General features: G+C 47.3%; 2 protein-coding genes across 5 annotated transcripts in view; both read left to right on the forward strand.

The window, feature by feature from the left end:
• The first annotated feature begins 2,794 nt into the window (after positions 1-2,794).
• Positions 2,795-19,099, forward strand: Mpl (MPL proto-oncogene, thrombopoietin receptor). Of its 4 annotated transcripts, none has more exons than XM_008845345.3 (12): positions 2,795-2,915; positions 3,066-3,198; positions 3,488-3,663; positions 4,171-4,469; positions 4,608-4,770; positions 5,166-5,292; positions 12,769-12,950; positions 13,118-13,260; positions 15,451-15,610; positions 15,845-15,941; positions 18,055-18,142; positions 18,359-19,099. In XM_008845345.3, the coding sequence occupies exons 1-12, from the start codon at positions 2,837-2,839 to the stop codon at positions 18,614-18,616; spliced, it is 1,905 nt and encodes a 634-aa protein (XP_008843567.1). In that variant the 5' UTR covers positions 2,795-2,836; the 3' UTR covers positions 18,617-19,099. The 4 variants fall into 4 exon arrangements, with proteins under 4 accessions (XP_008843567.1, XP_008843568.1, XP_017656653.1 ...); XM_008845346.3 differs by having other exon boundaries at positions 4,351-4,469; XM_017801164.2 differs by lacking the exons at positions 15,451-15,610; positions 15,845-15,941 and having other exon boundaries at positions 2,837-2,915.
• Positions 19,100-24,138: 5,039 nt separating this feature from the next.
• The window catches only part of Cdc20 (cell division cycle 20), a 4,017-nt gene continuing 1,461 nt past the window's right edge, over positions 24,139-26,694 (forward strand). Inside the window, exons 1-8 of the mRNA XM_008845351.3 lie at positions 24,139-24,519; positions 24,634-24,782; positions 24,872-24,968; positions 25,101-25,229; positions 25,330-25,526; positions 25,815-25,909; positions 26,047-26,275; positions 26,430-26,555. Of these exons, the coding sequence (XP_008843573.1) occupies positions 24,339-24,519; positions 24,634-24,782; positions 24,872-24,968; positions 25,101-25,229; positions 25,330-25,526; positions 25,815-25,909; positions 26,047-26,275; positions 26,430-26,555 (1,203 nt within the window). The 5' untranslated portion in view covers positions 24,139-24,338. The remainder of the gene's footprint in view (positions 24,520-24,633; positions 24,783-24,871; positions 24,969-25,100; positions 25,230-25,329; positions 25,527-25,814; positions 25,910-26,046; positions 26,276-26,429; positions 26,556-26,694) is intronic.

Raw genomic sequence — 26,694 nt, forward strand, 5'->3', positions numbered from 1 at the left:
CAGCCAGGTCTACATAATGAAACCCTGTCAAAAAAAAAAAAAAAAGCCACGGAACTTGGTAAGGACTTGGATACAGGAGTAGAGGAGGAATGAGGTTTCAGGTTTCAGGCCTAGATGCCTACAAAGCTGGTGGGAACATAGAGAAGGTCCATAGGGGTATATGAGAGTATGCTTAGGACTTGGTGGGTTTGAGGCACCTATGGAACTACAAATGAGATGTTCAGTAGATAACCTAGAAGTTGTAGTTCAAGAAAATGGTAAGGTCTTGGGAGTTACTGGTGTGATCACATGGTCGCTAAGACAACATAAAGAGCTAAGCCAGGACACCTGGGAACAGCAAGAGCTAAAAGAAAACTGCAGAACACAGGGAGAATGCTACAGAAGGCGGGAGGAACTGGGAAAATGTGACACCGTAGACTGAGAAGGAATGCCGAGTGCTGCAGAGAGCTTGGGGACTGGCATGAGAGACACAACGAGGTTATTCTGGCTGGTGGGGAGTGAAGAAGGAAGTGTTACAAGGTGCGGTTCCAATCAGGTCAGGCAGGGCATTTGAACTGTATTCCAAATGCAATGGGAAATCGTCCAGGGATTTTAAGAGGGGACTGAAGACATGGGATGGACGTGTTAAACATATCAGTTGGTGGCCAGTGAGAGGGCTTAGTGGACAAAAGCACTTACCATACAAGCCTAATGACTTGAGTTCAGTCCCCTGATCCCACACTGGAAAGAAAGAACCAGCTCCTGAAAGCTGTCCTCTGACCTCCACATGAGTGCTACGGCACACAGGTACCCATACTCACACACACTTTACATGCACACACTAATAATAAATAAAATAAAAACTATTTTTAAAAAATGTATCAGTCCATTATGGAGGATGGACAGGAATGAGAGTGGAACTAAGGAGCCAGTGGAAGCCAGTGTAGAAGCCCACACACGGGGCAGAATGAGGGATGGAGGGGGTTAAAGTGTGCAGACTCGGGCTATAGCACTTACTAATTAATTAGACAGAAGGTAAGAGAAAGATAGGAACCAAGGATTACTGAGATTCAGGGTTCGAGCAACTGAACAGGTGGAGGTGCCAATCACAAAGATAGGCAAGACCAGGAAAACAAAGTCATGAGTTAGGGTGGGAACTCTGGGTCATGTATTTTCTTTTAAGTCTGAAACTCATAGGCTCAGGTGATCCTCCCTTTTCAGCCTCCAAGTAACCAGGACTATGGACATGAACTACCACACCCAGCCTGGCCATCTGTTTTTGTTTGGGGCTTTTAATGATAGGGTCTCCCTATGCAGCCAAGACTGATCTAGAGCTCCCTATATAGCCCAGACTGGCCTCAAACTCATGATCCTCTTGCCTTCATCTTCTGTAAACTAGGATTACAGACATGCACCACAGCTTGGCCATCTTAAATGTGTTTATTAGACACAAGTAAATAAACCATCTAGACAGTTGGCTACCCAAAGCTGGAACCCAAGGATGAAGTCACAGAGAACTTTGAAGTCATTAGCATCCACATGACATGCAAAACCTGGGATTCAGTGAGCAAGAAAGTTGTTTTCCCCTCTGACTTGATCTGACTGAGGTTGGGGTTGAGTAGCTGTCTATTCAGGAAGGGGGATGGAAAGCATCCAAAGTCATGACCATTGGTCTTTATAATCTGAAAGCTAGTGGGGCTAAGCACAAACCTCACTCAGGTACAACTGGTAGAGAGAAGGTGCCAGAAAAGGTAGGATTTCACAGGAGGGCCGAAAGATTTCCCTCTGCTCATGCTCATCTCCTAAAATTTTGTCTGTCGGTAAAATTAATTCACAAGGAGGAAAAGAGAAAGTTGACTTTGAGGACACCAGTCCGCAGAGCCTGCAACCAGAGCCCTGGCGAGACGAATGTGGATAAGGTGGCTGTGTATTCTCCTCCCCTCCAACCCATTCGTCCCCACTGGGAGTTAGAGTTCCCAGAAATAGTATAGAAAGCATCCTCATCCAGTTCCAACACACCCAGAGGGCCTGGCTTCCATGAAGAGATTGTACCATCTCCTCTGCTACTAACCTGAAGACAGGCACGAGCTGAGGAGTGAGACAAGTCTGAGCCAGACAGACAGAAATACTGAAGACCATGCTTCTCAAACTTTAACACGTACCGAATCATCTGGGGATTTTGGTAAATGCAGGTTGTGTTTGAGTAGGTCTGGGAAGGGCCTGGGATTCTGCATTTCTAACAAGTTCCCAGTACCACTGTTGCTTCTGTCTATAGAACATACTCTGTAGGGCAACGAGAGGTCACTGTGAATGCCACCTATGATGGAGAGGGCATGCCTATCCAGGAGCATGTGTTTATTTATTTAGACACGGAGCCCCAAACCTATCAAGATGGAAATAGCCACCATCTGCCACAGCTATGAGGCACACAGGCACTGCGTGGCAGAACATGCCTTCCACGAGCATGGCTGCTGAGTACTTGGGTTCCGAAGATGGATCTCCTGAGCCTTACATCTTACTAGGTATGTGATCTTAAGCAACTTTTTGACCTCTCTGAACCATGGTTCATCTTAATAATGGAAATTTCAAGACCACTATGCGGACTGGCTGATACCATCATGTCCCTCCCACCAAAAGACCCATGTCTTCTCTTTCAAATTCCTCCTACCTTCCTGCCCACTCCCCCTCCCCTGGCCCCTAGCCCCAGTGTGGTCTGGATGGGCCCCAGAGGGGCAGGGACAGGGACAGGACGTGGGGCTGTATCTGACAGGAACCTGAGGGCCTGGCCCGGGAGGGGATTGGGGCCCAGCTTCCTGAAGGGAGGATGGGCTAGGGCAGGCACACAGTACCGGAGAAGATGCCCTCTTGGGCCCTCTTCATGGCTACCTCCTGTCTCCTCCTGGCTCCTCCAAACCTGGCACAAGTCAGCAGCCAAGGTGAGGTGTGTAGAGGGTGGAGATTACCTATGGCCAGGAAAAGCGAACCCTGGGAGGGGATCTAGGGTGAGAGGCTCCCACTGGTCCCCTACTCTTGCCCACAAGCATGACTGGAAGAACGCAGGGCCCAACTCACCAGCTGTTTCTCAGATGCCTTCTTGCTGGCCTCGGACTCAGAGCCCCTGAACTGTTTCTCCCAAACATTTGAAGACCTCACTTGCTTCTGGGATGAGGAAAAGGTAGCACCCAATGGGACATACCAGCTGTTGTATGCCTATCCAGGGTAGGTTCTGGGCACAGCCCCACTCCTCATTTATCTGTCTATACTTAGCTGAGTCACACTCTTTGCTTCCCTGTCTTTGGCCCTATCAGAAGATTACTCCAAGTACATGCCCTAAGTAACTGCTCTATGAATGGTCCAGCTCAAACCCTATGTTACCCCTAACCCCACCTACCTGAGGCAGTGAGAAGAAAATGACAGTAATGGAGAAGGAAATTGGGCATGGGCTTGACCTGGGTCCTCGGGGTTGAGCATGGTGACTGTGTAGGTAGGATCTCTCCTGTGCCAACAGAGAGAAGCCCCGAGCCTGCCCCCTGAGTTCCCAGAGTTCCCTCTTTGGAACCCGATACGTGTGCCGGTTTCCAGCCCAGGATGAAGTACGCCTCTTCTTTCCGCTGCACCTCTGGGTGAAGAATGTGTTCCTGAACCAGACTGTGACCCAGCGGGTACTCTTCGTGGATAGTGTAGGTAAGGGCATCTGTCCCTTGATTTCCTGCCTACAATTACGCTCCTAGAATGAGACTTGACTGTGGTCTTTCGGGACAATATGGGTACCTCTCTTTATCAGACTCCCAGAGGCATCTCCAGGCCCTCCCAATCATCCCTCCCAGCCTTGGTGCCCATGAATCACTTCACAACAGGATCACCTTGTTCCTCCCATCATTAACACATTCATTTACTCTAGTTGATGGTTACAAACACCTATGTGTGCCAGGTGACAAAGATACAGGGATGAAAAGAGGTCCCTGCTTTAAGGGTCAGGGACATAACAAATGATTTTTGCATTGTAGTGAGGCCACTGCTCTACAAAGGAGGACTAGATATCCTACCCTTTCTTCCTTTCCATGGAAGGGGGGACCTGTCTCTTTGAAACTAGAGCTGCCTGATTCAACCTTCAGTGCCCTTCTCTACAGTCCATGGGTTGAACCATAGACTGGCACTCAAGCATTCTGATCTGCCCTGTCTTGCCCTCAGGCCTGCCAGCTCCCCCCAGTATCATCAAGGCTGGGGGCGGGAGCCAGCCAGGGGAACTTCAGATCCACTGGAAGGCCCCCGCTCCTGAAATCAGTGATTTCCTGAGACATGAAGTCCGCTATGGCCCCATGGACTCAAGCAACTCCACTGGCCCCTCAGTCATGCAGCTGCTCTCCACAGAAACCTGCTGTCCCACTCTGCGGATGCTGAACCCAGTCCCTGTTCTGGACCAGCCTCCATGCATTCAGCCTACAGTACCCCAACAACAAGGACCAATGAGGACCGCCCCAACTGGAGAAGTATCCTAACCTTCTGCTCCACCTCTTATTCCCTACTATTCCCTGCTAGTATGCCCCTAGCACAGAGCTTCATATACTAGGGATGGAGGCTGCCTTCGCTGAGAAGCAGGCCTATGGTGCTTGGATTTTTCTCTGCAGGTTCCATCTCCGACAGTAAGAGGTGGAAGTTGTCTCATCTCGGGGTTCCGGCCTGGCAAGTCCTACTGGCTCCAGCTGCGCAGCCAACCTGATGGAGTCTCCCTTCGTGGATCCTGGGGACCCTGGTCCTTCCCGGTGACTGTGGACCTGCCAGGAGATGCAGGTCAGTAAAGGAATGAGGAGATGGGGAAGAGACTACAAAGATCCCTATGGAAGCCGGGCATGATGGTGCATGCCTTTAGTCCCAGCACTTGGGAGGCAGAGGCAATCAGATCTCTGTAAGTTCAAGTCCAGCCTGGTCTACATAGAAAGTGCCAGGCCAGCTGGGGCTACAGGGAGACCCTGTCTCAAAAAGACTTAAAAAAAAAAAAAAAAATTCCCTATGGAGGCTTGGGCTGGATACAGAAGCTCTGGGAACCGTGGTCTTCCCTGCTGACCTCAAACCTGCCATTGCACAGAACTGTGTTCAGAGCAAAACAGAGAAGAGTATTCTACTATGTGTGTGCCTACTGAGTAAAAACATACCGCCCTGACGGAATTTACTTCTTTGACCCCTAGAGGCAATTGGACTGCAGTGCTTTACCGTAGACCTAAAGAATGTTATCTGTCAGTGGCAGCAACAAGCACATGCTAGTTCCCAGGGCTTCTTCCACCACAGCAGGACACGGTGCTGCCCCAGAGATGGGTAAGATGTGAACTGCTGATTAAGTTTGAACCTGCAGAAGGTTAGTGCTGCTGTGGGTCCTCTTCACTATCTGACCTAATCCTCTCCAATAAATGTTTTTTATCTTCTCAACCTCTCTCCATTTCTGCTAAGAATCACATCACCTACATTGAGACTGCTTAGCAGGGCTGTCCACAGACCACATATGGCTGAGGCTAGCTATGAATGTGGCCCAACACAAAATTGTAAACTTACTTAAAACATTATGATTTTTTTTTTTTTGCAATTTTTTGGTAACTCAGTTGTGTGGTTCTTAAGTATGAACTTTAACACATAAGGTCGTGTCACAATGTCAAAGGGTCAGACACCCCTGGCAATCTTATTCACCTCCAGTTTATTCCCCCATGATGCAGTCTGAGTAGCCTTTACTAAGCTCCAATCTGTGTAGAACTCATTCATGGCTTTCTCCTGAAGTATGTACTGCAACTTTCTAGGATCTGTGATCTATCAAATCTGTACAAAACTTAACCTGGCCTGCGAAGATTTCTACCAAATGCCTCCCCTCTTTACCTCTTTGAATTCAGTCGATTACTAAGTTGTCAGTTTTACATACTAAATATCTCTAGAGTCTGTTCACTTCAGTATCTCTGCCATTACCTTACTACAACCCATCAGGCTGGGGATATAGCTGGCTCAGTTGGTAAAGTGCTTGCCTGACATGCATAAGGCCCTAGGTTCCATTCCCAGTATTAGGGGCAGGGGCTAACTTTCACATAGCCACTAAAAAGACCCATGAACTCACCACCTTCAAATAATTCTCCACACAGGAGAACTGGAATGATCTAGAAGTGCAAAAAAATGAACAGAATGCTCCTGTTTTAAATCCTTGCTATCTTCCACTGATCTTAGAATACAGAAGTTTGTTGTAGCTTTGTAAAGTTCTGAATACCCAACACCTATCGGCTTCTTCAGCTTCATCTTCCGCTGTTCTCTCCTAGCACTGGCTTTGTTGGTTCCCTGGTATGTGCCACATTTCCTGCTGCTACTGGGCCTTTGATGTGCTGTTTATCTGGCTCTCTCATCTTAACTTTCACTTACCCTTCAGACCTCAGGGAACCCCTCTGTCCGCCTCAGTATATCTAATAGCATAATTATACATTCTATTTTTAAACGATTATTTATTTTGGGGTGGGGGCAGCACACGTGTGCTACAGCACAAGTGTGGAAATCAGATGACAACTTGAGGGAGTCAGTTCTTTTCTTCCACTATGTGGATTCTGAGGATTGAACTGGGTAGTCAGCCCTGGCAGCAAACACCTTTACCTGCTGAGCCATCTCACTGGCACAATTATACATTCTTTTTGTACTATGTAACTCTCCTTTTTAAGCACTGATCACAGATACAATTTAGCATTTACACTTTATGTGATTTTTTAATTAAAAACTCATAGGGCTGGAGAGATGGCTCAGCAGTTAAGAGCACTGGCTGCTCTTGCAGAGAACCCAGGTTCAGTTCCCAGCAGCCACATGGCAGCTAACAACAATCTGTAACTCCAGTTCCAGGGGATTCCGACACCCTCTTCTGGCTTCTCAGGCATGGCACAACATGGGTACACTTACATACATGCAGGCAAAACAATCATACACATATAATAAAAATAAACAAAAAAAAATTTTTTTTTGTTTTTTTTTTGATACAGGGTCTCTAGCTGGCCTGGATTCACTATGGAGACCAGGCTGGGTGTGGTGGCACACGCCTGTAGTCCAAGCACTTGGGAGACAGAGGCAGGCAGATCTCTGTGAGTTCAAGGCCTTCCTGGTCTCCATAGTGAGTTCCAGGCCAGCTGGGGCTGCAGGGGAACCCTATCTCAAAAAAAGACAAAAAAAAAAAAAATTCTGATTGTAATGGTACATAGCTATAATCCCAGGACTTTGAGAAATGGAGGCAGGAGGAAGAGAGATTCAAGGTCATCTCAGCTACATATTGAGTTTGAGGACAGCCTGAGCTACAATGGCACCCTATCTCAAAAAAAGAAAAATGCTGTCTCTGAACTCCAGTTGAGAAACACTGACTTTGACTATGTGACTCATGAGGATAAAATCAATATTCATTTTTACTCACATACATTCTCATCTACCAGAGAGACTGGAACACAGTGTGTGCTTGGCTTTAAAAAACAAGGGCTGGAAAGATGGCTCAGTGGTTAAGACCACTGGCTGCTCTTGCAGAGGACCCAGGTTTGATTCCCAGCTCCCACATGGTGGCTAACAACTGTCTATAACTCCAGTTCCAGGGAATCTGACGCCCTCTCTGACTTCTATGGCACTGCATGACACAGGTGAACTAACATACATGTAGGCAATACACTCATACACGTAAAAAAACAAATAATAAATAAATTTAAGAAAAAGCATTGGGCCTAGTAAGATGGCTCCATGGGTAAAGCACTTGCCATCAAATATGGAAATCAAATCCTCAGAACCCAGGTAACGTTGGGTAAAGTAGCACACATCTGTAATCCTAGTGATGGGAGGCAGAGACAGGAGAGTCCTTGGAAGCTCATGAGAAACTATCCTGGCATATATAGCAGCAAACAACAAAGAGATCCTGTCTCAAACTAGGTGGAAGGCAAGGACCAACACCTGAGGTTGCCTTGGACCTCTACACGTACGTGCACTCCTACCCGTATACATAAATGTGTAGCGCAGATATGCATGCACACCCATATACAGTACACACACAAGCAAAAACTTTCAATGAATGAATCAAAGAGTCACCCTTGAGAGCTTTGCTGAAGTCTTCCTTATATATATATATAATTTATTTTGTTTCTGTGATGCTAGGGATAGAACCCAGGGCCTCGTACATGCTAGGCAAATGCTCTATCATTGGACTAATGCCCCAGCCCTATATTGTCTCACAGTTTTGCTTAAATATGTTTTGGACTTCATTACAAGAGAAGGCAACTCATTCTTTTAAATAGTTGCACAGATTTTCATTGTGAAGAGATAAAATCCATACATGATTAAAGGATGACAAAAATAAAGCAATCATCTTTTTGCTTGTTTTTTGTCTGAGACAGGGTCTCACGATATACCCTGGCAGATCTGAAACTTGCTGCGTAGACCAAGCTGGCCTCAAGCTCACAGAGATCCACCTGCCCCTGCCTCCAAAGTGCTGGGATTAAAGGTGTGGGCCACCACACACAGCTATAGCAATTGGTTTCTCTCTCTCTCTCTTTTAATTCTAGAAAATTTTTATTATTCCAAAGAGAGATAATTTTTAACACTTTTCCAGAAATAACTTGAAGCCAGTTACATAAAAATATATATACAATGAAGTTTAAGCGGGGGGGAAAGTAGGAATAAGAAATCAAAGACCAAAGCCAGGCGTGGTGGCCCAAGTCTTTAATCCCAGCACTTGGGAGGCAGAGCCAGGCAGATCTCTGTGAGCTTGAGGCCAGCCTGGTCTACATACTGAGTTCCAGGCCAACTGGGGCCACAGGGAGACCCTGTCTCAAAAAGACCAAAAAAAAAAAAAATCAAAGACCAAAGGATTTGCCAACATGGGGTCAACTTTGGTGGAATAATGAAGGTTTCCATTAGCTCTGTTCTTTTTTTTTTTTTTTTTAATCCTAACTAGTTAATTGGGTTTGCTAACAGAGCATATGGTGGGAGTTTATTTACAGAAGAATGGGTGCCTCCCCCCACCCCCATTTACAGCTGCGCTGGAAAGACCACACTCAAATATAGATCCTATGACTTCCACAAAATGGCGAGAGGTGCCTCATGACGCTTATATATCCTTAACCCCTTCCCCACATGTAGCTAAGGTCAACTGATTGGGTGGGAGGGGTAACTGATGAGTGTGGAAAGGTGTGCCGGCACAGTGGTTGGAGGACACTTCAAGGTAACACTCCACTCCTTCCTCCGGCTCTTACACTTTTTCCACCAACCTCTTCCACAAAAGTCCCTGAGCCTTGGAGGGGGTGGTAGGTGTGGGATGATCTTCCTCCTGCTGTGGCAAGGCACTGAACTTTCAGGTCTCTGCATCATCTGTTTTCCATGGGTTCTTGGCCCATTTCAGTGGGATTCCATCTACACTGAAGGATGCCAGATCCAGGCACTCTAAGTTGGTCTGCTGAGTTCTCAGCAATCAATTTCTTTTACTCTCTCTTTCTCTTGACTGTCTTCTTTCCTACCATGAATTCAATTTCCACACATAAATTGGCCTGGACTTCTCTCATTCTACACCCTCCAGGTACAATCAGAAGTAGTCTTGTTACTCCTATCTCTTCGATAGCTCTTGAATCATCTCTATCTCGACTGCCACCACCCTCATCACTTTGTACATAAAAACCACAGCAATGTCCTGATGGTTTTTCTTCTTCTCTTCTCTCTCAAATCCTCTCTATGAACAGCAGAGTGATCTTCTGAAGTACAGTGTAATTATGACACTTCCCTGCTTAGGATCCTTGAATGTCTCTCTAATTACAAGATTAAGTTCAAGCTCCTGCTGGGTTTGGTGGTACATGCCTGTAATCCCTATACTCAGGAGGTTGTTGGGCATGGTACTACACACCTTTAATCCCAGCACTCAGGAGGCAGAGGCAGGTGGATCTCTGTGAGATCAAGGCCTGCCTGATCTACATAGTGAGTTCCAGGCCAGCTGGGGTTACATGGAGACTTTATCTCAAAAAAAAAAAAAAAAAAAAAATCCTATACTCAGGAGGTTGAGGCAGGAGGATCACCTCTAGTTCCCAGCCTACCTGGGCTACATAAGGAGTTCCAAGCTACCCAGACTACAGTGTGAGATTGTCTCAAATAACAAAAACAAAGACAAGTTCAAGCTCCTTAAAAAGGTCATCCAATACATATTTGGTCTGCAATCTCACATTTACCATTAGGCCCTCGGTCCTAAAAAAACATTCACCATTCTGAACCATTTAGTATTTCCCCCAAAACACCACTCTCTCTTTATCTCTGCACAGCATGTGCCTAGAATACCCAGTTGTCCCTTTGCCTAACCTGTTTATAGTCTGAGTCTCAGTCTAAACACTCCCTCAGCCAGGAAGCATTCCAGGACCGTCCCTTCCTGGTCTAGGTTAGGTGCTCCTCTGTGATCTCCCCAGTCAGCCTATGCACATCACAGAAAAATGACTCTTTGTTTTCCTGACTCTCCCATTGAAATGAGGGCTCCTTAATTATTTATTCCTCATGTACTCTCAGGGCCTGACACGGTGCTTAGTACGTGGGTATCAACTGTTGAATATATGAGTAAATATGTAAATACTTAAAGTGATCATTTTAGTGACAGCAAGTCACTAAGGGATTATAATGAAGAAGGAGGCATCTTGACGCCAGCGCAGGCTACATGAAACTGCCTCAAAAAGAAGACATGATTCATTGGCGCCTTAAACTATTATTGAGATGACTATATGCTAAGCACTAGGGATAGCATGGTAAGATAGAAAAGGCTCTAGAGCTAGAGATGCAGCTTAGTGGTTCTGTGCTCATTTAGCATGTATGAGGTCTTGGATTCAATCCCAAGCATAAAAAAGAAAGACAAGGGAAAGGCCCCAACACTGCCCCTCCTCTAGAGGGACAAGTAAAGAAATGAGCAGGGTTATGTGATAAGGACAGGGTGCTACTTTAGACTGAATGCTCAAGAAAAGCCTCACCAGAGAGGTGACAGGTGAGCTGAGATTTGACAGCAAGAAAGAAGTCATGTGAAGACCTACAGTCAGGTAAGATGCAGTAATGAGGAACCTGACTTATCTGTGGCACAGGAGGAAGGGCCAGGTGGATGAAGGGTGGTAAACTGGCATGAGCATCAAAGGAGGTTAGAGTGGACGGTAAGGAGAAAACTCCGAGTCCTGCAGACCCTCATGTGGAGCTTGAGTTTTGTGCCAACTCGGATGAAGAGCCATTGAAAGATAAGCACAAGAATGGCGTGGCTTACATTTTCAAAAAGATTATTTTGTTTGTGTGTGTGTGTGTGTGTGTGTGTGTGTGTGTGTGTGTGTGTGCCTGCAGGAGTTTATGAGCACTGCATGTGTGTAAGAGCCAGTAGAGGCCTAAAGAGGGCATTAGATTCCCTGGAACTGGAGTTATAGGTGGTTGTAAGCTGCCATGTGGTGCTGGGAACTGAACCTGGGTCCTCTTCAAGAACAGTAAGTGCTCTTCACAACTAGGCCATCTCTCTAGCCCACGATTTACTTTTTAAAAAAAAATATTGTATTGAGCTTTTGTACATTTCATACAACAGTTCTATTTACTTATTTTTTAATATTTTATTTATTACTTTTATTTTATGTGTATGAGTGTATTGTCTGCATGTATGTGAGTGCACCCGTGTCATGCAGTGCTCGCAGAGGCCAGAAGAGTTTCAGGTTCCGTGGAAGAATGGTCAGTACTCTTAACCTCTTAGCCATCTCTCCAGTCCCCAGAAGAAAGGTGGGTCTCCTGGAACTCACTATGTAGACCAGGCTGGCCTCGAACTCACAAAGATCCACCTGCTTCTGTCTCCCAAGTGCTGGGATTAAAAGCGTGTGCCACCATACCTGGCACCAACTTACATTTTTAAAAGGCATCTTTCAGGTAACTTAATGGTAGACCATTTGTCTGGTAAGCACCTGGCCCCATCCGGGTTCAATTCCCAGCACTAAAAAATAAATTAAGTAAAAGATATCATCAGAGCCTGTCAGAGGGGGACAGCTGGAGAGATGACTAAGAGCTTAAGAGCACTGGCTGCTCTTGAAGAGGACCCAGGTTTGATTCGTAGCACCCACATGGCTAACAATTGTCTGTAGTTCCAGTTCCAGGGGAATTCAATGCTCTCTTCTGACCTCCATGGGCATTGCATGACACAAGTGCACTTACATGCAGGCAATACACGCATACATAAATTTTTTTTTAATAAAACGTGTTTAAAAAGAGGGAGGGTCAGGCGTGGTGGCACATGCCTTTAATCCCAGCACTTCGGGAGGTATAGGTGGGTGGATCTATTTGAGTTCGAGGCCAGTCTGGTCTACAAAGCAAGTTCCAGGCCAGCTGGGCTACAGGGAGACCCTGTCTCAAAAAGAAAATAAACAAACAAACAAAGATATAAATAAATAATAAAGTCTTGTTAGTCTTTGAAATAATCTTGGTATCTACCCACTTTACAAATAGAAGGGAGCTAGAGCAAAGAGATAAATCAAACCATTTGCCCAAGATACACATTCCTTGGCCAAGACCCGAATTCCATACATCATGTTCTCTTTTTCTTTCATAATTCAAGTGTCTTTTCATTATTAATTTTTAGGTTAGCATACAACATAATGGGTTTTATCATATAACCAATAGTAAACTTCATGGCATAAAAACAGGGAAAGCCCTGGAGGCCCTGACAATGGAGGGAAGAGTTTACGATTCATGCAGATCATAGTCCCTGTGTGATGGGGCATGATCTCTGGGGCAGGCTTGATTCAGTGACTCTCTTGGACTGGTTCTTAGGGACCCCACCTGGGAGAAGTGTGAAGATGAGGAAACAAATCCAGGATCACAGCCCCCTCAGTTCTCCCGCTGCCACTTCAAGTCACAAAATGACAGTGTTATTCACATCCTTGTAGAGGTGACCACAGCCCAAGGTGATGTTCACAGCTACCTGGGCTCTCCTTTCTGGATCCACCAGGCTGGTAAGAACTTTCTTCCCTATTCCTCCCACACAATTCCCACCCTCACCAAATCTAACCCTTTTAATATGCCCATGATTCTCAACTCTAACATTTCTGACCCTTGGCCCTGAAGGCATAATGCCTATTGTACAGAGGGCTCAAACCAGTCCCCATTGAAATCCCTGTAGTGCTCCTCCCCACCCCAAGCCTGCACTGGAGGGAGGTGTCAAGTGGGCAGCTAGAATTGAAGTGGCAGCACCCTTCATCCTGGGCAGCCCAAGAGACCTGCTATCAGCTCCGATACACAGGAGAAGGCCATCAGGACTGGAAGGTAAAGCTACAAATGCCTGTGAAACAACATACATGATATTTCCAAGGCCGACAGTGTCTCTTATCACAGGGACTGTGCCCATGAATTGGTATCTGGGCATGTACATCCATGTTTACTGATCCAATTAGTGTCTAAATTCCATTTGGGCATATAGCGTCCCTGGCTATTTCATTTAACATGTTCTCCTCCCATGCTGGAGCTGGAGCTCAATGATACAGCATCTGCTTAGCATGCATGAGGCCCTGGGTTCCACCCTAGAACCATCAGAGAGAGACAGAGAGACAGAGAAAGAACGGTCCCTTTGCCTTTGGATAGCAGCCTCCTCCATTTCTCTTCCTACCTCTCTGGCTGAACCTTGTCTCTCCTGTTCCTCCTTTTCTAGTCCCCCCCCCCCTTCCTCTCTTGCTCCTTTCTCAGATAAATATTCACGTTCTTCCTAGGTGAGTGTTCAACTTTATAGGTTTTTGTTCTGCTTTTTTTCTGAGATACGGTCTCACTTTGTAGCCCTGACTGACCTGGAACTCACTATGTAGACCAGGCTAACCTCCAACTCAGAGATCTGCCTGCCTCTGCCTCCTGGGTGCTAAGATTAAAGGCACTGGCATGAACTGGTGTACTTATATACATGTAGGCAAAACACTCCTACACATAAAATAAAAATTAATTAAATAAAATGAACTACAGGGAAATTACCTAAAGCTTTGAAGTCTCCTCATTGGTGAAATGGGGAGAAAGTTCTCTGCCTTATAGAGTTGGGTAAAAATTAAGTCTATAAAATCCTAGGGTGGTGCACCCCTCTAATCCTAGCATTCAGGAGGCAGAAACAAGGAGATCTCTGTGAATTCCAGGCTGCCAGGACTACATAGTGAGAGACCCTGTCTCAAAAAACAAAACAAAAAAAAAAAAATAGAAATAATAAATTCTTAGCATAATCCCTGGCAAATAGAAAGGTACTCAATACACACTGAATACTGTTTATCTTTATTGTTACACATGTATATATATAGATACAACTTTCTATCAGACAACTCTATCTAAACAGCCTTGTCCCAAGATAGCCCAGACAAATCAGATTCAATGTATCCAAAACTAAAAAAAGAATCCATCTCCCTTTCTATGTGTATTTTGTTTTTACTAGATAAAGCTTATATACAATAACATATACAAGCCTTAAATATACAATTATTTTTCATGTGTTTACTACACGTGTAGTCAATTACCCAGATCTACATATAACATATTTATAACACTCCAGAAGCTCTCTAAACTTCCTATAGTCACCTTATCACAGTAACCAAAGTTGACAGCTGTTTTAGCATTACCATTGATTCATTTGACTATAGATCAACTTTATAAAGCAGACCCATATGGTATTTCTTTTTCAAGCTCCCCTCCCCTCTCCCCTCCCCCACCACCACTTACCCAAGACCCAACTGGAAGCATCCTTGATTCCCCTTCCTTCCTCTTTCCCCTCTCCCCTTATTTGACAATAAGTTGAAGGATGTACTAAACACTCGTCGCTCCTGGTCTTCTCTGATCATCCGTGCTTTTAGCACATCGAACTAGGCAGTAACCCCGAACCAAGCAGCTCTGGCAGCATTGTTTCCCTGTGTTCGAGGGGTGCCCTGCACTAATTGTGATTGTTTGCCTGCCTCATTAGATAAGTGAGACTGTATTTCACCTACCTTTGTCTCCAGCGCCTAGTCCAGTGTTTGGCATATCCTGAGCAACTCATAAATAATAAGTGATTAATAGCCTTTCTGCTTGCACAAATAGTGTTTGTGACCCCTGGCACTTAGCATAAATCTGTCAACCTCTACAGTATGGTAGTACTTGGGGCATGTCCGGGTGGCTCTGAGCATCGGAACGTGTCTTTGAGTGTGTTCAAAGCCTGACCAGGAGGGTTGGTGATAGCATCCTGCAGGGTCTCCACATTCTGTGGCCAGTATGGATGGGGGTGTCTTGGTGGAGGATCCCCCACAGGAACTTGTGGCAGGATGCCCAGCTGTGAAGGCTGGAGTCTAGGGCCAGGACGTGTATTTGGGCTGGCCTCTCTGGCAGGGCTCGTCCCCATCAGAAAGACCTTCCATCAGGATCTCCATCCTGCACCGCTCTGCGGGTGAAGTTCGGTGGGAGGTCCCCGACCGCTCGAAGCCAGGACCCCAGCCCAACACACGCTTCTCCGCACAGGTGCTGGAACCGCCTCTCGGGGCCGGGGGAGGGACCCTGGAGCTGCGCCCCAGATCCCGCTACAGCCTACAGCTGCGCGCCAGGCTCAACGGCCCCACTTTCCAAGGCCCCTGGAGCGCCTGGTCTCAGCCCGCGAGGGTGGAGACCGCCACGGAGACCGGTGAGGCTGGACTGGCCCAAAGCCTGTCCGCGGCTGCGCGAGGGGCGGGGCAAGCCGTGGGGAGGCGGGGCCAACCGTGGGGAGGCGGGGCTCTGGACGCACCTCCGCGGCGGCTGCTGCTGCTGGGCTGTGATGCTGGTGCTCCGGATGGTGAGGGAGGACCCAGGGCTGGGCCTGGCACGCCTACGGGCGGGGCCGAGGATCGGCCGAGATCAGACGGTTTTTGTCCCCTAGCCTGGATCTCCTTGGTGACTGCTCTGCTCCTGGTGCTGAGCCTCAGTGCTCTTCTGGGCCTGCTGCTGCTGAGGTGGCAGTTTCCTGCCCATTACAGGTACCTCCCCTGCCAAGAGGGAGATGGGGTGTGGACCCGGCGAGGCCAGTGGCCTCTAAACAAGTACTCTAGGCTCACTCTGTGACACCGCTCTTGGAACCAGGGAACATCCACACCTATAGCTTCAGCTGCTTCCTGCACGCCTTCTTACACTCTAACTTGCCCACTATCCTGACCACCTCGCACAGCCCCACCTCTTGACTGCTCACTTAGTGAGAGAGCCAACCTTGTCCCAAACCAGGACACTCTAGCTAGTGCCTCCCTCCCCATCCCCACCACATCCAGTTGGCCATTAGGTCTGGTCATTCCACCTTAAGAGCCAGCTCAGACAATGCCTGCTTTCTCTGACCCAACATACTACCTCATTGAAACAAAGCCTCTTCTCTCCATCCTCACATGCCTCCACAATCTTTCCAGAATGCACAGGAGCCTAACCCCAGGAGCTCCCTAGGATAGAGGCCAACAAGGCTTTACAAAATCTGTCTTCTGCCAGCACACCCTTCTCTATGCTATCAGCGTTGCTGTTGGTGATACGCTCCACAATTGGGTTGTTTCCTTCTCAACGCCTTTGCACCTAGTCCTGCAGCCTGGAACATGCTCTCTACTTGGCTAATACCTATTCACCTTTAAATAACTTTCTTCATCTACTTTTAAACCTTTCCTGACCTTCCCCTCATTGGCCACGTTTTTGCTCCAGTAGGGTTTTCCAGCATTTATTTATTTATTTGGTGTTGCCCAAATTTGTTGAACTAGGGCTTATGCATGCTAAGCACACCCTCTACCACCAAGCATACTTGCAGCCCAGCATTAATTTCCATATCTTCCCCATCATGCCTTACTTGGCCATTTTTAAATCCACAGCATGGTGCCTGCAAAGTAGCAGGCCCTTAAAATAAATGTTAGCAATGAATGACTCACTTATGTGGGGGCCGAGAAGTATTACTGAAGTTAAAACATAAGAATAAAATCCATACCACCTCAGTCTTTTAATTGGCCCTATCTGTTGATTCTTGAAGACAGCTCAGAAGCCAGTAGTGTGTTTTGATGGTCCTACACTGAGGAGGTACCCCCTGACCCTGAGCTCCCCACCTCTTTGAACATGCTTCTCTTTGAATTTTTTTATTTTAGACAAAAATCTCATTTGTAGCCCAGGCTGGCCTGGAACTCATTTAGTCCAGGATGACCTCAGACTCATTGTAGTCCTTCTGCCTCAGCCTCCTGAGTGCTGGGATTATAGGCATGAGCCATCACACCTGGCTGTCTTTGAACTTTTAATCTGCCTTTGTGTGTGAACAGATGGAATGTAGACTCTATGCAAGGTAGTCATATCTAACAACAACAAGTTGGCAGAGAATGGCAATGGTATTGCTAAAGCAGGCATAGTGAGTTCTTTTTCTCAGTCAGAAAGTCACTCCTCCTTCCTGGAGAGACAGGGCTAAAGGTCATAGAAGAGCCAGGAATGTTTAGCTGAAGTCCTTTAACACAGAAATGTGAGGCCAAAGAATTGGAGGTCTCCCCAGTATACCTTAATCTATACTCTTCTCAGATGACCCATTGGCAGCTACACTAGTTTTCTTCACTCATTTCAACAGTTTCTCAAGCACCTACTATGGGCCCAACACTGGAGACACAGGAGTGGAAAGAAAAAAAAACTGTCAGGCTGTCACAGAGCTTGCATTCTAGTAAAATATGTCAATACAGTAAGTCAAGCAAACCAACAGGGCAGGAAATGAGAGTGACCTGGAAGGGAGATGTTACTATTTTAGGCAGAGTGGTCAGGGAAGCATCTGTCAGGATAACACATAAGCAGAGACCTAAATGAAGTGAGGGAATCATCTAGGCATCCCAGCAGAAAGAATAGCAAGAGCAGCATCCCGAAGTAGCAATGCCTGAGGAAGCTGTGCTCCACCCTTCCTGAGCTGCCCACCGGGGACTTCCCTCCCCACCTCTACTCCTCTACCATACTTTATAGCCCCAACCATGCTCCTGTCTCTCCAAATCGTACTACTCTGCCTCTCTGCCTTCCCCAACTGTCCCCTTTTAATGTCTTCCTCATCACTCCCAACTCACCCCTCCCGCAACTCAGACTTGCCCCCTCTTCCTTCTTCCCTAGGAGGCTGAGGCATGCCTTGTGGCCGTCACTTCCAGACCTACACCGGGTCATAGGCCAGTACCTTAGAGATACTGCAACCCTAAGTCCTGTGAGTACACCCCCACATTCCCCTTTCCCAGTCTCTCTACCACCACTGATCCTTGTTCCCACAATGCAACTTGTTCATGGTCTTTGCCTAGAAATTTACCAGTCTTAGGTGCTACCACCCCCCCACCTTGCAGCCCAGTTTTCCTTCTATGCAATTCAGCCCATCCCACACCCCAGAATGTGCTTTAATACAGTTCCTTTTGCCCATGTCTCCCAGCCCAAGGCCACAGTTACTGACACCTGCGAAGAAGTGGAACCCAGCCTCCTTGAAATCCTACCTAAGTCCTCAGAGAGGACTCCCTTGCCCCTGTGTTCTTCCCAGCCTCGGACGGACTACCGAGGACTGCAGCCTTCTTGCTTGGGGCCCGTGCCCTTGTCTGTGTGCCCACCCCCTGTGGCTGAGGCAGGGTCCTGCTGTACTACCCACATCGCCAACCACTCCTACCTACCGCTAAGCTATTGGCAGCAGCCCTGAAGGCAGGCCCCCGACTCCCACAGATCTAGGTTACTCTGCACACTACTTTATCCTACCTGTAACACCAACACCTCAGACCTTACTTCCATCCTGCTCTACCACTCCATCTACTTCATGGGGCTTCATAGCACTCATCTTTCCACACCTGACAAACCCATCACCCTTTCTCTACAGTGACTTGAATAGACTCCCCCGACCCCCGCTTTTTTTTAAGACAAAGCCTCACTATGTACCCCTGGCTGGCCTGAAACTCACTATGTAGACCATGTTGGCCTCCAACTCACAGAGATCTGCTTGCTTCTGCCTCTGCCTCTGCCTCCTGAGTTCTGGGATTAAAGGTGTATGTCACTATATCCAGATTTAGTTATTCCTTCTTAATCTTTTATTCTAGCATTTATTCCATTTCATAATTATTTCAATCTCTCAACAATCTTTTCTTTTTGGCAGTGCTGGGATCAAACCCAGGACCTGCCTTGACCACTGAGCTACATCCCAGCTCTAAAACAGGTTGGACTGAAACTCACAGTCCTCCACTGAGTGCTAGAATTAAAGGTGTATACCACCCACCATGCCCAGCAAGACTCCAACTTTTTTTTTTTTTTTTTTTTTGGTCTTTTTGAGACAGTCTTCCTGTAGCCCCAAATGGTCTGGAACTTGCTATGTAGACCAGGCTGGCCTCAATCTCACAGAGATCTGCCTGTCTCTACCTCTACCTCCTGGGTGTTGAGATTAAAGGTGTGCCCCAGCATACCCAGAAAGACTTCATTCTTTTTTGGGGGGGTGTTCTTTTTGAGTCAGGGTCTCCCTGTAGCCCCAGCTGACCTGGAACTCCCTATGTATGGCCAGGCTAGCCTTGAACTCACATAGATCTACCTGCCACTGCCTCCTGAGTGCTAGGATTAAAGGCGTGTACCACCTCACCTGACCAAGACCCCATCCTTAATACAATCTGATCCTATCTAGTCTCTCTTAGTCTCTTACCATTAGAAAGTTCTCAGCTCCAGCCCAGACTTGTACCATAGCACCTGTGCAACTATTCACATGTGTGTCTCTTGCTACTAGACTGTGAATTTCTTGAGGACATGGTAGGTAGTAGACCTTCAATAAATGTTTTCTAAATCAATTAAATCTTTCTGAATGATGTTGCCTTTATTCCATACCAACTTCCTTCATCCTCCAAACTACTATGCTAATGGTAAATGTACTTAAACCACTCAAGTTATGAGTTCCCTAGTCCATTCAAATTTCAAGCAAATGTTTTCCTGTTTGGATCTTTTCTATCTCCAAATATAGCCACTTTGTTAAAGTCTTGCCAGAGATAGATGGCACATTCAAACTGGGTAATTTGACAAGCACATTTACAAAGATGAGGGTGAGATTTTGGAAAACCATCAAGGAATAATGCTGTACCACAGGGCTAACAATAAAACTGGCACAAGCCAGGCGTGGTGGCACATGCCTTTAGTCCCAGCACTCGGGAGGCAGAGGCAGGCGGATTTCTGTGAGTTCGAGGCCAGCCTGAGCTCCATTAGCGAATCCAGGCCAGTTGTGGCTACAGGGAAACCTTGTCTCAAAAAGACTGAAAAAAAAAAAAAAAAAAAAGAAACTGGCACCAACCTTAAACATCAAGGAACAAGGCCATCAGATCTACAGGGAGCAGCTAGAAGGCACGTCTACCTAGCAGAGTTGTGACCTTCCACAGGAGGGAGCAGGGGAATAAATAGCCCAAGCTAATGCTTAGTCTTGAGTACCTAAGAATAGAAATTTCTTTTATTTTATTGAGACAGGCCTGGAACTTACTATGTAGACCAGGCTGGACTCAAACTCAGATCTGCCTGCATCTGGTTCTGAGTCCTGGGACTAAAGGCATGTACCACCACACCCAGCCAGAATTTTTTTTTAACTTTTTAAAATTTAATAATAACATGATTAGAAGAAGCATTTCATTATAGCTTTAACATATTCAGTAACACATTCCAGAGCAAGGATACATCTCTTTCAAAAGTGGCTGTAAATTTTTAGGTTCACAGTTGAATTAATACAGTTATATAATATTGAGCTCCAGAATTTTTTTTGATGTGGCAGAAAGGTGAATTGTATGTGTGTGTGTGTGTGTGTGTGTGTGTGTGTGTGTGTGTCTTTGTCTTTTTGAAGCAGGGTCTTCCTGTAGCCCCAGCTGTCCTGGAACTCACTATGTAGACCAGGCTGGCCTTGAACTCACAGAGATCCGCCTGCCTCTGCCTCCCAGATGCTGGGACTACAGACGTGCGCCACCATGCCCGTCTTAGAAAGATGAATTTTGAGTATACTGGCTGCCATCCACAACCAGACCCACTCCACCCTTATATCCCTTGCTCTGTGTGAGGCTCATTCATAGGACCTGTATCAGTGGATTTCCTCAGACTCTGGTTTCTGTTTGGGTCCCCAGAATGGGAGGATATTATTTGTTAAACTATGTCCCTTATCCCCAAATCCAGATGTTTAAGTCTCAACCCCCAGTGGTGCAAATGTGACCTTCTTTGGAAATAAGGTCATTACATATAAAATTAACTATGAGTTATGGGTCCTAGTCCACTATGACTGGTATTCTAGAAAGGGAATTTTGGATGCAGACTACAGGAGAAAAGCCAAGAAAAGATGAAGGCAGAGACTAAAGTGATACTTCTACCATCCAAGAAACACAGACGATTACCATCAAATCATCAGAAGCCAGAAAGGCATGGATTCTTCCTCAGAGCCCTCAAGGGAAGCAACCCCACTGACATTTTGCCCAGGCACTTCCAGTCTCGGTTTTTGTCCTTTGCGACACACATTTGTGGTAATGCGTTATGGCAATTATAGCTGAGTTCACAGACCCACACATTCTCCATCTCATTCTTTCTGCAAGTTTTTTTTCTTTCTTTTTGAGACAGGATTTCACTATATAACCCTGGCTGGCCTAGAACTCACTATGTAAACCAGGCTGGTCTCAAACTCACAGAGATCCACCAACCTCTGCCTCCTGAGTGCAGATTACAGTCCTGCTTTTACTTTTCAATGTATAGTTTCCTGCAATTGTATCTTTTCCTTTTTCTACAGTTACCCTTAATCTAGAAATTGCAAACTGCTGGTCAAGTTTCTCTCTCTCAAATGTTTCCTTTCACAGAACTTGCACTGGTTCCATAGTTCCTCGCAGATAAAATCTAAACTCCATAGCTTAAGATGTAACCCTGACACTAGACTACTTTTTCTGAGTTTTCTGGAGTTCAGGGACTCCCTACTTAAAACTCTAGGTATTCAAACTTCTTGTTTTCCAAGTTAATTAGAAACAGAAAAATATAAATGCTTCAACACCAGAGATAACATAAATTTGGACTAACTTCTGAAGATTTTCCTCTCATCATTAGAGGTAATCTTTTTTTTTTGGCCTTTTTGAGACAGGGTCTCCCTGTAGCCCCAGCTGACCTGGAACTCACTATGTAGACCAAGCTGGCCTTGAACCCACAGAGATCTGCCTGCCTCTGCCTCTCAAGTGTTGGGATTAAAGGTATGTGCCACCACACCCAACTCTAGTTTCTTTTTCTGTAAAATGAAAGCAGAATACTTCTGTCTGAAGAAGTGATTGAATTTTTAAAAAGCAAACGAAGTAGCCAGGTATGGTGACTCAAGCCTGTAACCCCAGCACTTGGAAGGGGAAGCTGGAGGATTAAAAATTCAAGGTCCGATGAGCGTGGTGGCACACGCCTTTAATCCCAGCACTTGGGAGGCAGAGGCAGGTGGATCTCTGTGAGTTCAGTCTGGTCTACATGGTGATTTCCAGGACAGCTGGGGTTACAGGGAGACCATGTATCAAAAAAAAAAAAAAAAAAGTTCAAGGTCCTTGGGGCTGGAGAGATGGCTCAACGGTTAAGAACACTGACTATTCTTACAGAAGACCCAAGTTCGAATCCCAGCACCCACGGCAGCTAACAACCGTCTGTAACTCCAGTTCCAGGGGATCCAACGCCCTTGTCAGTCCTCCTCGGCCATTACACGGCACAGGTGCACTTACATACATACACGCAGGCAGTACATGCATACCCATAAAATAAAAATAAAATTTATATAAAAAAAATAAAGTTCAAGGTCCTGCTTACTTCATAAGAGTTCCAAGCCAACCTGAGCTATACCAGACTGTCTCAAAAACCAAAGAAGTATGTATACTGTTTTAACATAGTGGTTAGCACATGGTCAATAAGTGGTATCCATTAGTAGTATTATTAATGCTTGTTTCACCCCTGAGCACATTCACACAATTCAAGTCATTAGAGCCCGGGACTGAATGGGCCTCAGATTTTACTATGTGGACCAGGTTAGCCTCCCTCTCATAGAGATACACTGGCCTCTGCCTCCTAAATGCTGGGATTAAATGCATGTGCCACCATGGTGGACTTTTTTTTTTAGGTTTGTGTGTGTGTGTGTATGCCACGTGTGTGCAGATGCCAGAGGCACTCAGAAGTGGGTATCGGTGCCCTGGAGCTGAGGTTTCAAGTGCTTGTGAGCTGCCAAATGTAGGCGCTGAGAACCAAACTCGGTTCTCTGGAACAGAACCAAGCACTCTAAACCGCTGAGCCAACTGTCCAGCCCCCAGACCTGGATTCTTAACAACTTCTTTTTATGACCTTGGGCAAATTCCTTGCCTGGGCCTTAGTTTCTCCACCTATAAAACATGGTTCAGGTGCCCGTAGGGAGTTTGTAAGAAGCCCAGGATGGCTAAACGCCTCAAGAATCAAAATCCCCCAAGATCCAGCCTCAGGGTGTCCCATAGGGTGGTCTAATCTGCTCTTTGAATCCAGATTTTTTTTTTCTTTCTTTTGGTCTTTTTGGGACAGGGTCTTTCTGGCCTTGGAACTCGTGTGTAAACTAGGCTGGCCTTGAACTCAAAAAGATCCTCCAGCCTCTGCTGGGATTAAAGGCGTGGTGACGCCCGGCTGAATCCTGATTTTCTTGACCCTCACTTCCCCTCCCTCAGCCTCACTTTGTAAAACACACCCGCCCGCGTTCCTTTCTAGGCTGCTGGCTAGTCGGTGGCACCCTAACAAGCTCTCCAGTTTGTGCCCTCCCCATCCCGGAGGCCACCCGCCCACCATCTCTATCGGCTCAGGTCCTTTGTCGCAGCATCGAGCTCGAGGCCTGCTACAGTAAGTACCACCCACCCACAGGTTGTTCCCTGAGTGTGCCCTTCCCAGCCGCTCGCATCCTCCAGCCACCCCGGGAGGGCCAGCCTGCTCTAGAAAGCAGAAGGGAATGCGAGGAATGAGTGGCAGCGACTGCAGCGCGCAGTCGCCACCCCGACGCGACGCGCCCACCCCTGGCGCTCTGACTCCGCCTCCAAGGGGGCGAGCTTGAGGCTTCTCGGTCCAGCAAAGCATGGTGGGGGGGGGGCACTCTCGTGAGATCTGAGACTTGCTCCCGGAAGACCCGCCCTCTGCGCGGGTAGCAACCAATGGGCGAGGACGACGGTTGCGGCGGTTGGGTTTTGAAGGAGCCAATGAGCGCTCGGAGCGGAGAATTTAAGCGACCCAGGCAGCTTGGGAGCAGCCAGTCTGGATTTGGAACCTCCTGGTACACACGCAGAGGTGCTGCAGAGCCGAGCCATCGTCGGCCGCCGTTGGTAGGGGCTGCTGCTGAGAGGACTCCGATTGCCGACCGGGAACCCCGCGCTGCCCCGAGCACGGTCGCCGGTCCCCGTGCAGCCGCTGTCATGGCGCAGTTCGTGTTTGAGAGTGACCTGCACTCCCTGCTTCAGCTCGACACGCCCATCCCCAACGCACCCCTTGCACGCTGGCAGCGCAAAGCTAAGGAAGCGACTGGCCCGGTCCCCTCGCCCATGCGGGCGGCCAACCGATCCCACAGCGCTGGCAGAACCCCAGGCCGTACTCCCGGTGAGTGGAGTACGGCGAGGACTAGGAGGGAGATAGAATGGCTGGCAGTCGGTCTTCGACCTCCCTCCTGCAGGAACATGGTCAGACTGCCTGGCTTCTCTCTGCTCACTCTAGGCAAATCTAGTACCAAGGTTCAGACCACACCTAACAAACCTGGAGGTGATCGCTACATCCCCCATCGCAGTGCTTCTCAGATGGAGGTGGCCAGCTTCCTCCTGAGCAAGGAGAACCAGCCAGAAAACGGAGAGACTCCCACTAAAAAGGTAAGATTCCCACCGATGGGGCACAAGGTATGAGACCTGATTGTGTCCCCTTGGCTGCCAATCTGCTTCTCACCACCCTTGTGTTCTAGGAGCACCAGAAAGCCTGGGCTTTGAACCTGAACGGTTTTGATGTAGAGGAAGCCAAGATCCTCAGGCTCAGTGGAAAACCACAGAATGCACCAGAAGGTAAGACCTGAAGTACTTGGAAGGTGGTGTCCGTTCATCCTCAGGGAGATAGGTGTTTGCTCTTCCCACCTAAAGTTGAGGCGGAGAGGGGGGATCATTTTTGCAAGGTTTACATCTGCTCTGTTGCCACAGGCTACCAGAACAGACTGAAAGTACTCTATAGCCAGAAAGCCACGCCTGGCTCCAGCCGGAAGTCCTGCCGTTACATTCCTTCCCTTCCAGACAGGATACTGGATGCCCCTGAAATCCGAAATGACTACTGTAAGTCCAGTTTATTGCCTTTGTCTATGGATGGAGAAAGATGGTTTGGGGATGGGACCAGACAAAGATGCTTATGCTGTTTCTTTTCTGTCTCTGGCAGACCTGAACCTTGTGGATTGGAGCTCTGGGAACGTACTGGCTGTGGCCCTGGACAACAGTGTGTACTTATGGAGTGCAAGTTCTGGTGACATCCTCCAGCTGTTGCAAATGGAGCAGCCTGGGGACTACGTATCCTCCCTGGCCTGGATCAAAGAGGGCAACTACCTGGCCGTGGGCACCAGCAATGCAGAGGTGCAGGTGAGAATGTCTAGGAAACTGGGCTTGGTAAGGCACACTTGTAATCAGCACCTGGGGTGCAGAAGATCACTGCAAGTTTGGGGCCAGCCAGGGCTAGTGAGACCTTGCTTAAAAAGAAGCTTGGTGATTGGGAGGTAGAACTGAAACTTCTTAATGAGGAAGGTGAAGGTTCTTGGTCCCTGTACTGTTTAACTTTGTCACCAGACCTCCTAGGGAGGAGCTTGTCCAACTAGAAGGATAATGCCAAACACCAGTCAATCTCTGATCCTAGTGGTCTTGTCTCTGCAGCTATGGGATGTACAACAGCAGAAACGGCTTCGAAACATGACCAGTCACTCTGCCCGAGTGAGCTCCCTAAGTTGGAATAGCTACATCCTATCCAGGTCTGTGATTTTTGCTGTAACAAAATCAGTCTGGTTTCTGCCTACCCCTTGCTCTGATGTACATTCCAGAATAGAAGTATCCCTGGCTTGCTTGAGTATTGTACTGCCTCATAACCTAAATCTTTTTCCTCCTCCAGTGGCTCTCGCTCTGGCTGCATCCATCACCATGATGTTCGGGTAGCAGAACACCATGTGGCCACATTGAGTGGCCACAGCCAGGAAGTATGTGGGCTACGCTGGGCCCCCGATGGACGGCACCTGGCCAGTGGTGGCAATGATAATGTGGTCAATGTGTGGCCTAGTGCTCCTGGAGAGGGAGGCTGGAATCCTCTGCAAACATTCACTCAGCATGAAGGTGCTGTCAAGGTGAGAAAAGGATTAAACTCCATCTTCTACAAACCCTTGGCTATAAACTAGGGACTGTTAAGGAGAGATGGGATAGTAGGATTGCACTGGGTTTATCTGTGATATTTATAGCTCCATCTGCTGACCTGACCCAACCATTATCCATCCTACTTAGGCTGTTGCATGGTGTCCCTGGCAGTCCAATATCCTAGCAACAGGAGGAGGCACCAGTGACCGACACATTCGCATTTGGAATGTCTGCTCTGGGTCCTGTTTGAATGCTGTGGATGCCCATTCCCAGGTATTTTCTTGGTGGTGGTGGTGGTGGTGGTGTTGCTTTGTTTATTTTTTTAGTCTTTGAGACAGGGTCTCCCTGTAGCTCCAGCTGTCCTGGAACTCACTATGTAGACCAGGCTGGCCTTGAACTCAGAGATCCGCCT

This window comes from Nannospalax galili, unplaced genomic scaffold, assembly GCF_000622305.1.
Source record: "Nannospalax galili isolate Female #2095 unplaced genomic scaffold, S.galili_v1.0 scaffold1402, whole genome shotgun sequence".
NCBI lineage: Eukaryota > Metazoa > Chordata > Mammalia > Rodentia > Spalacidae > Nannospalax > Nannospalax galili.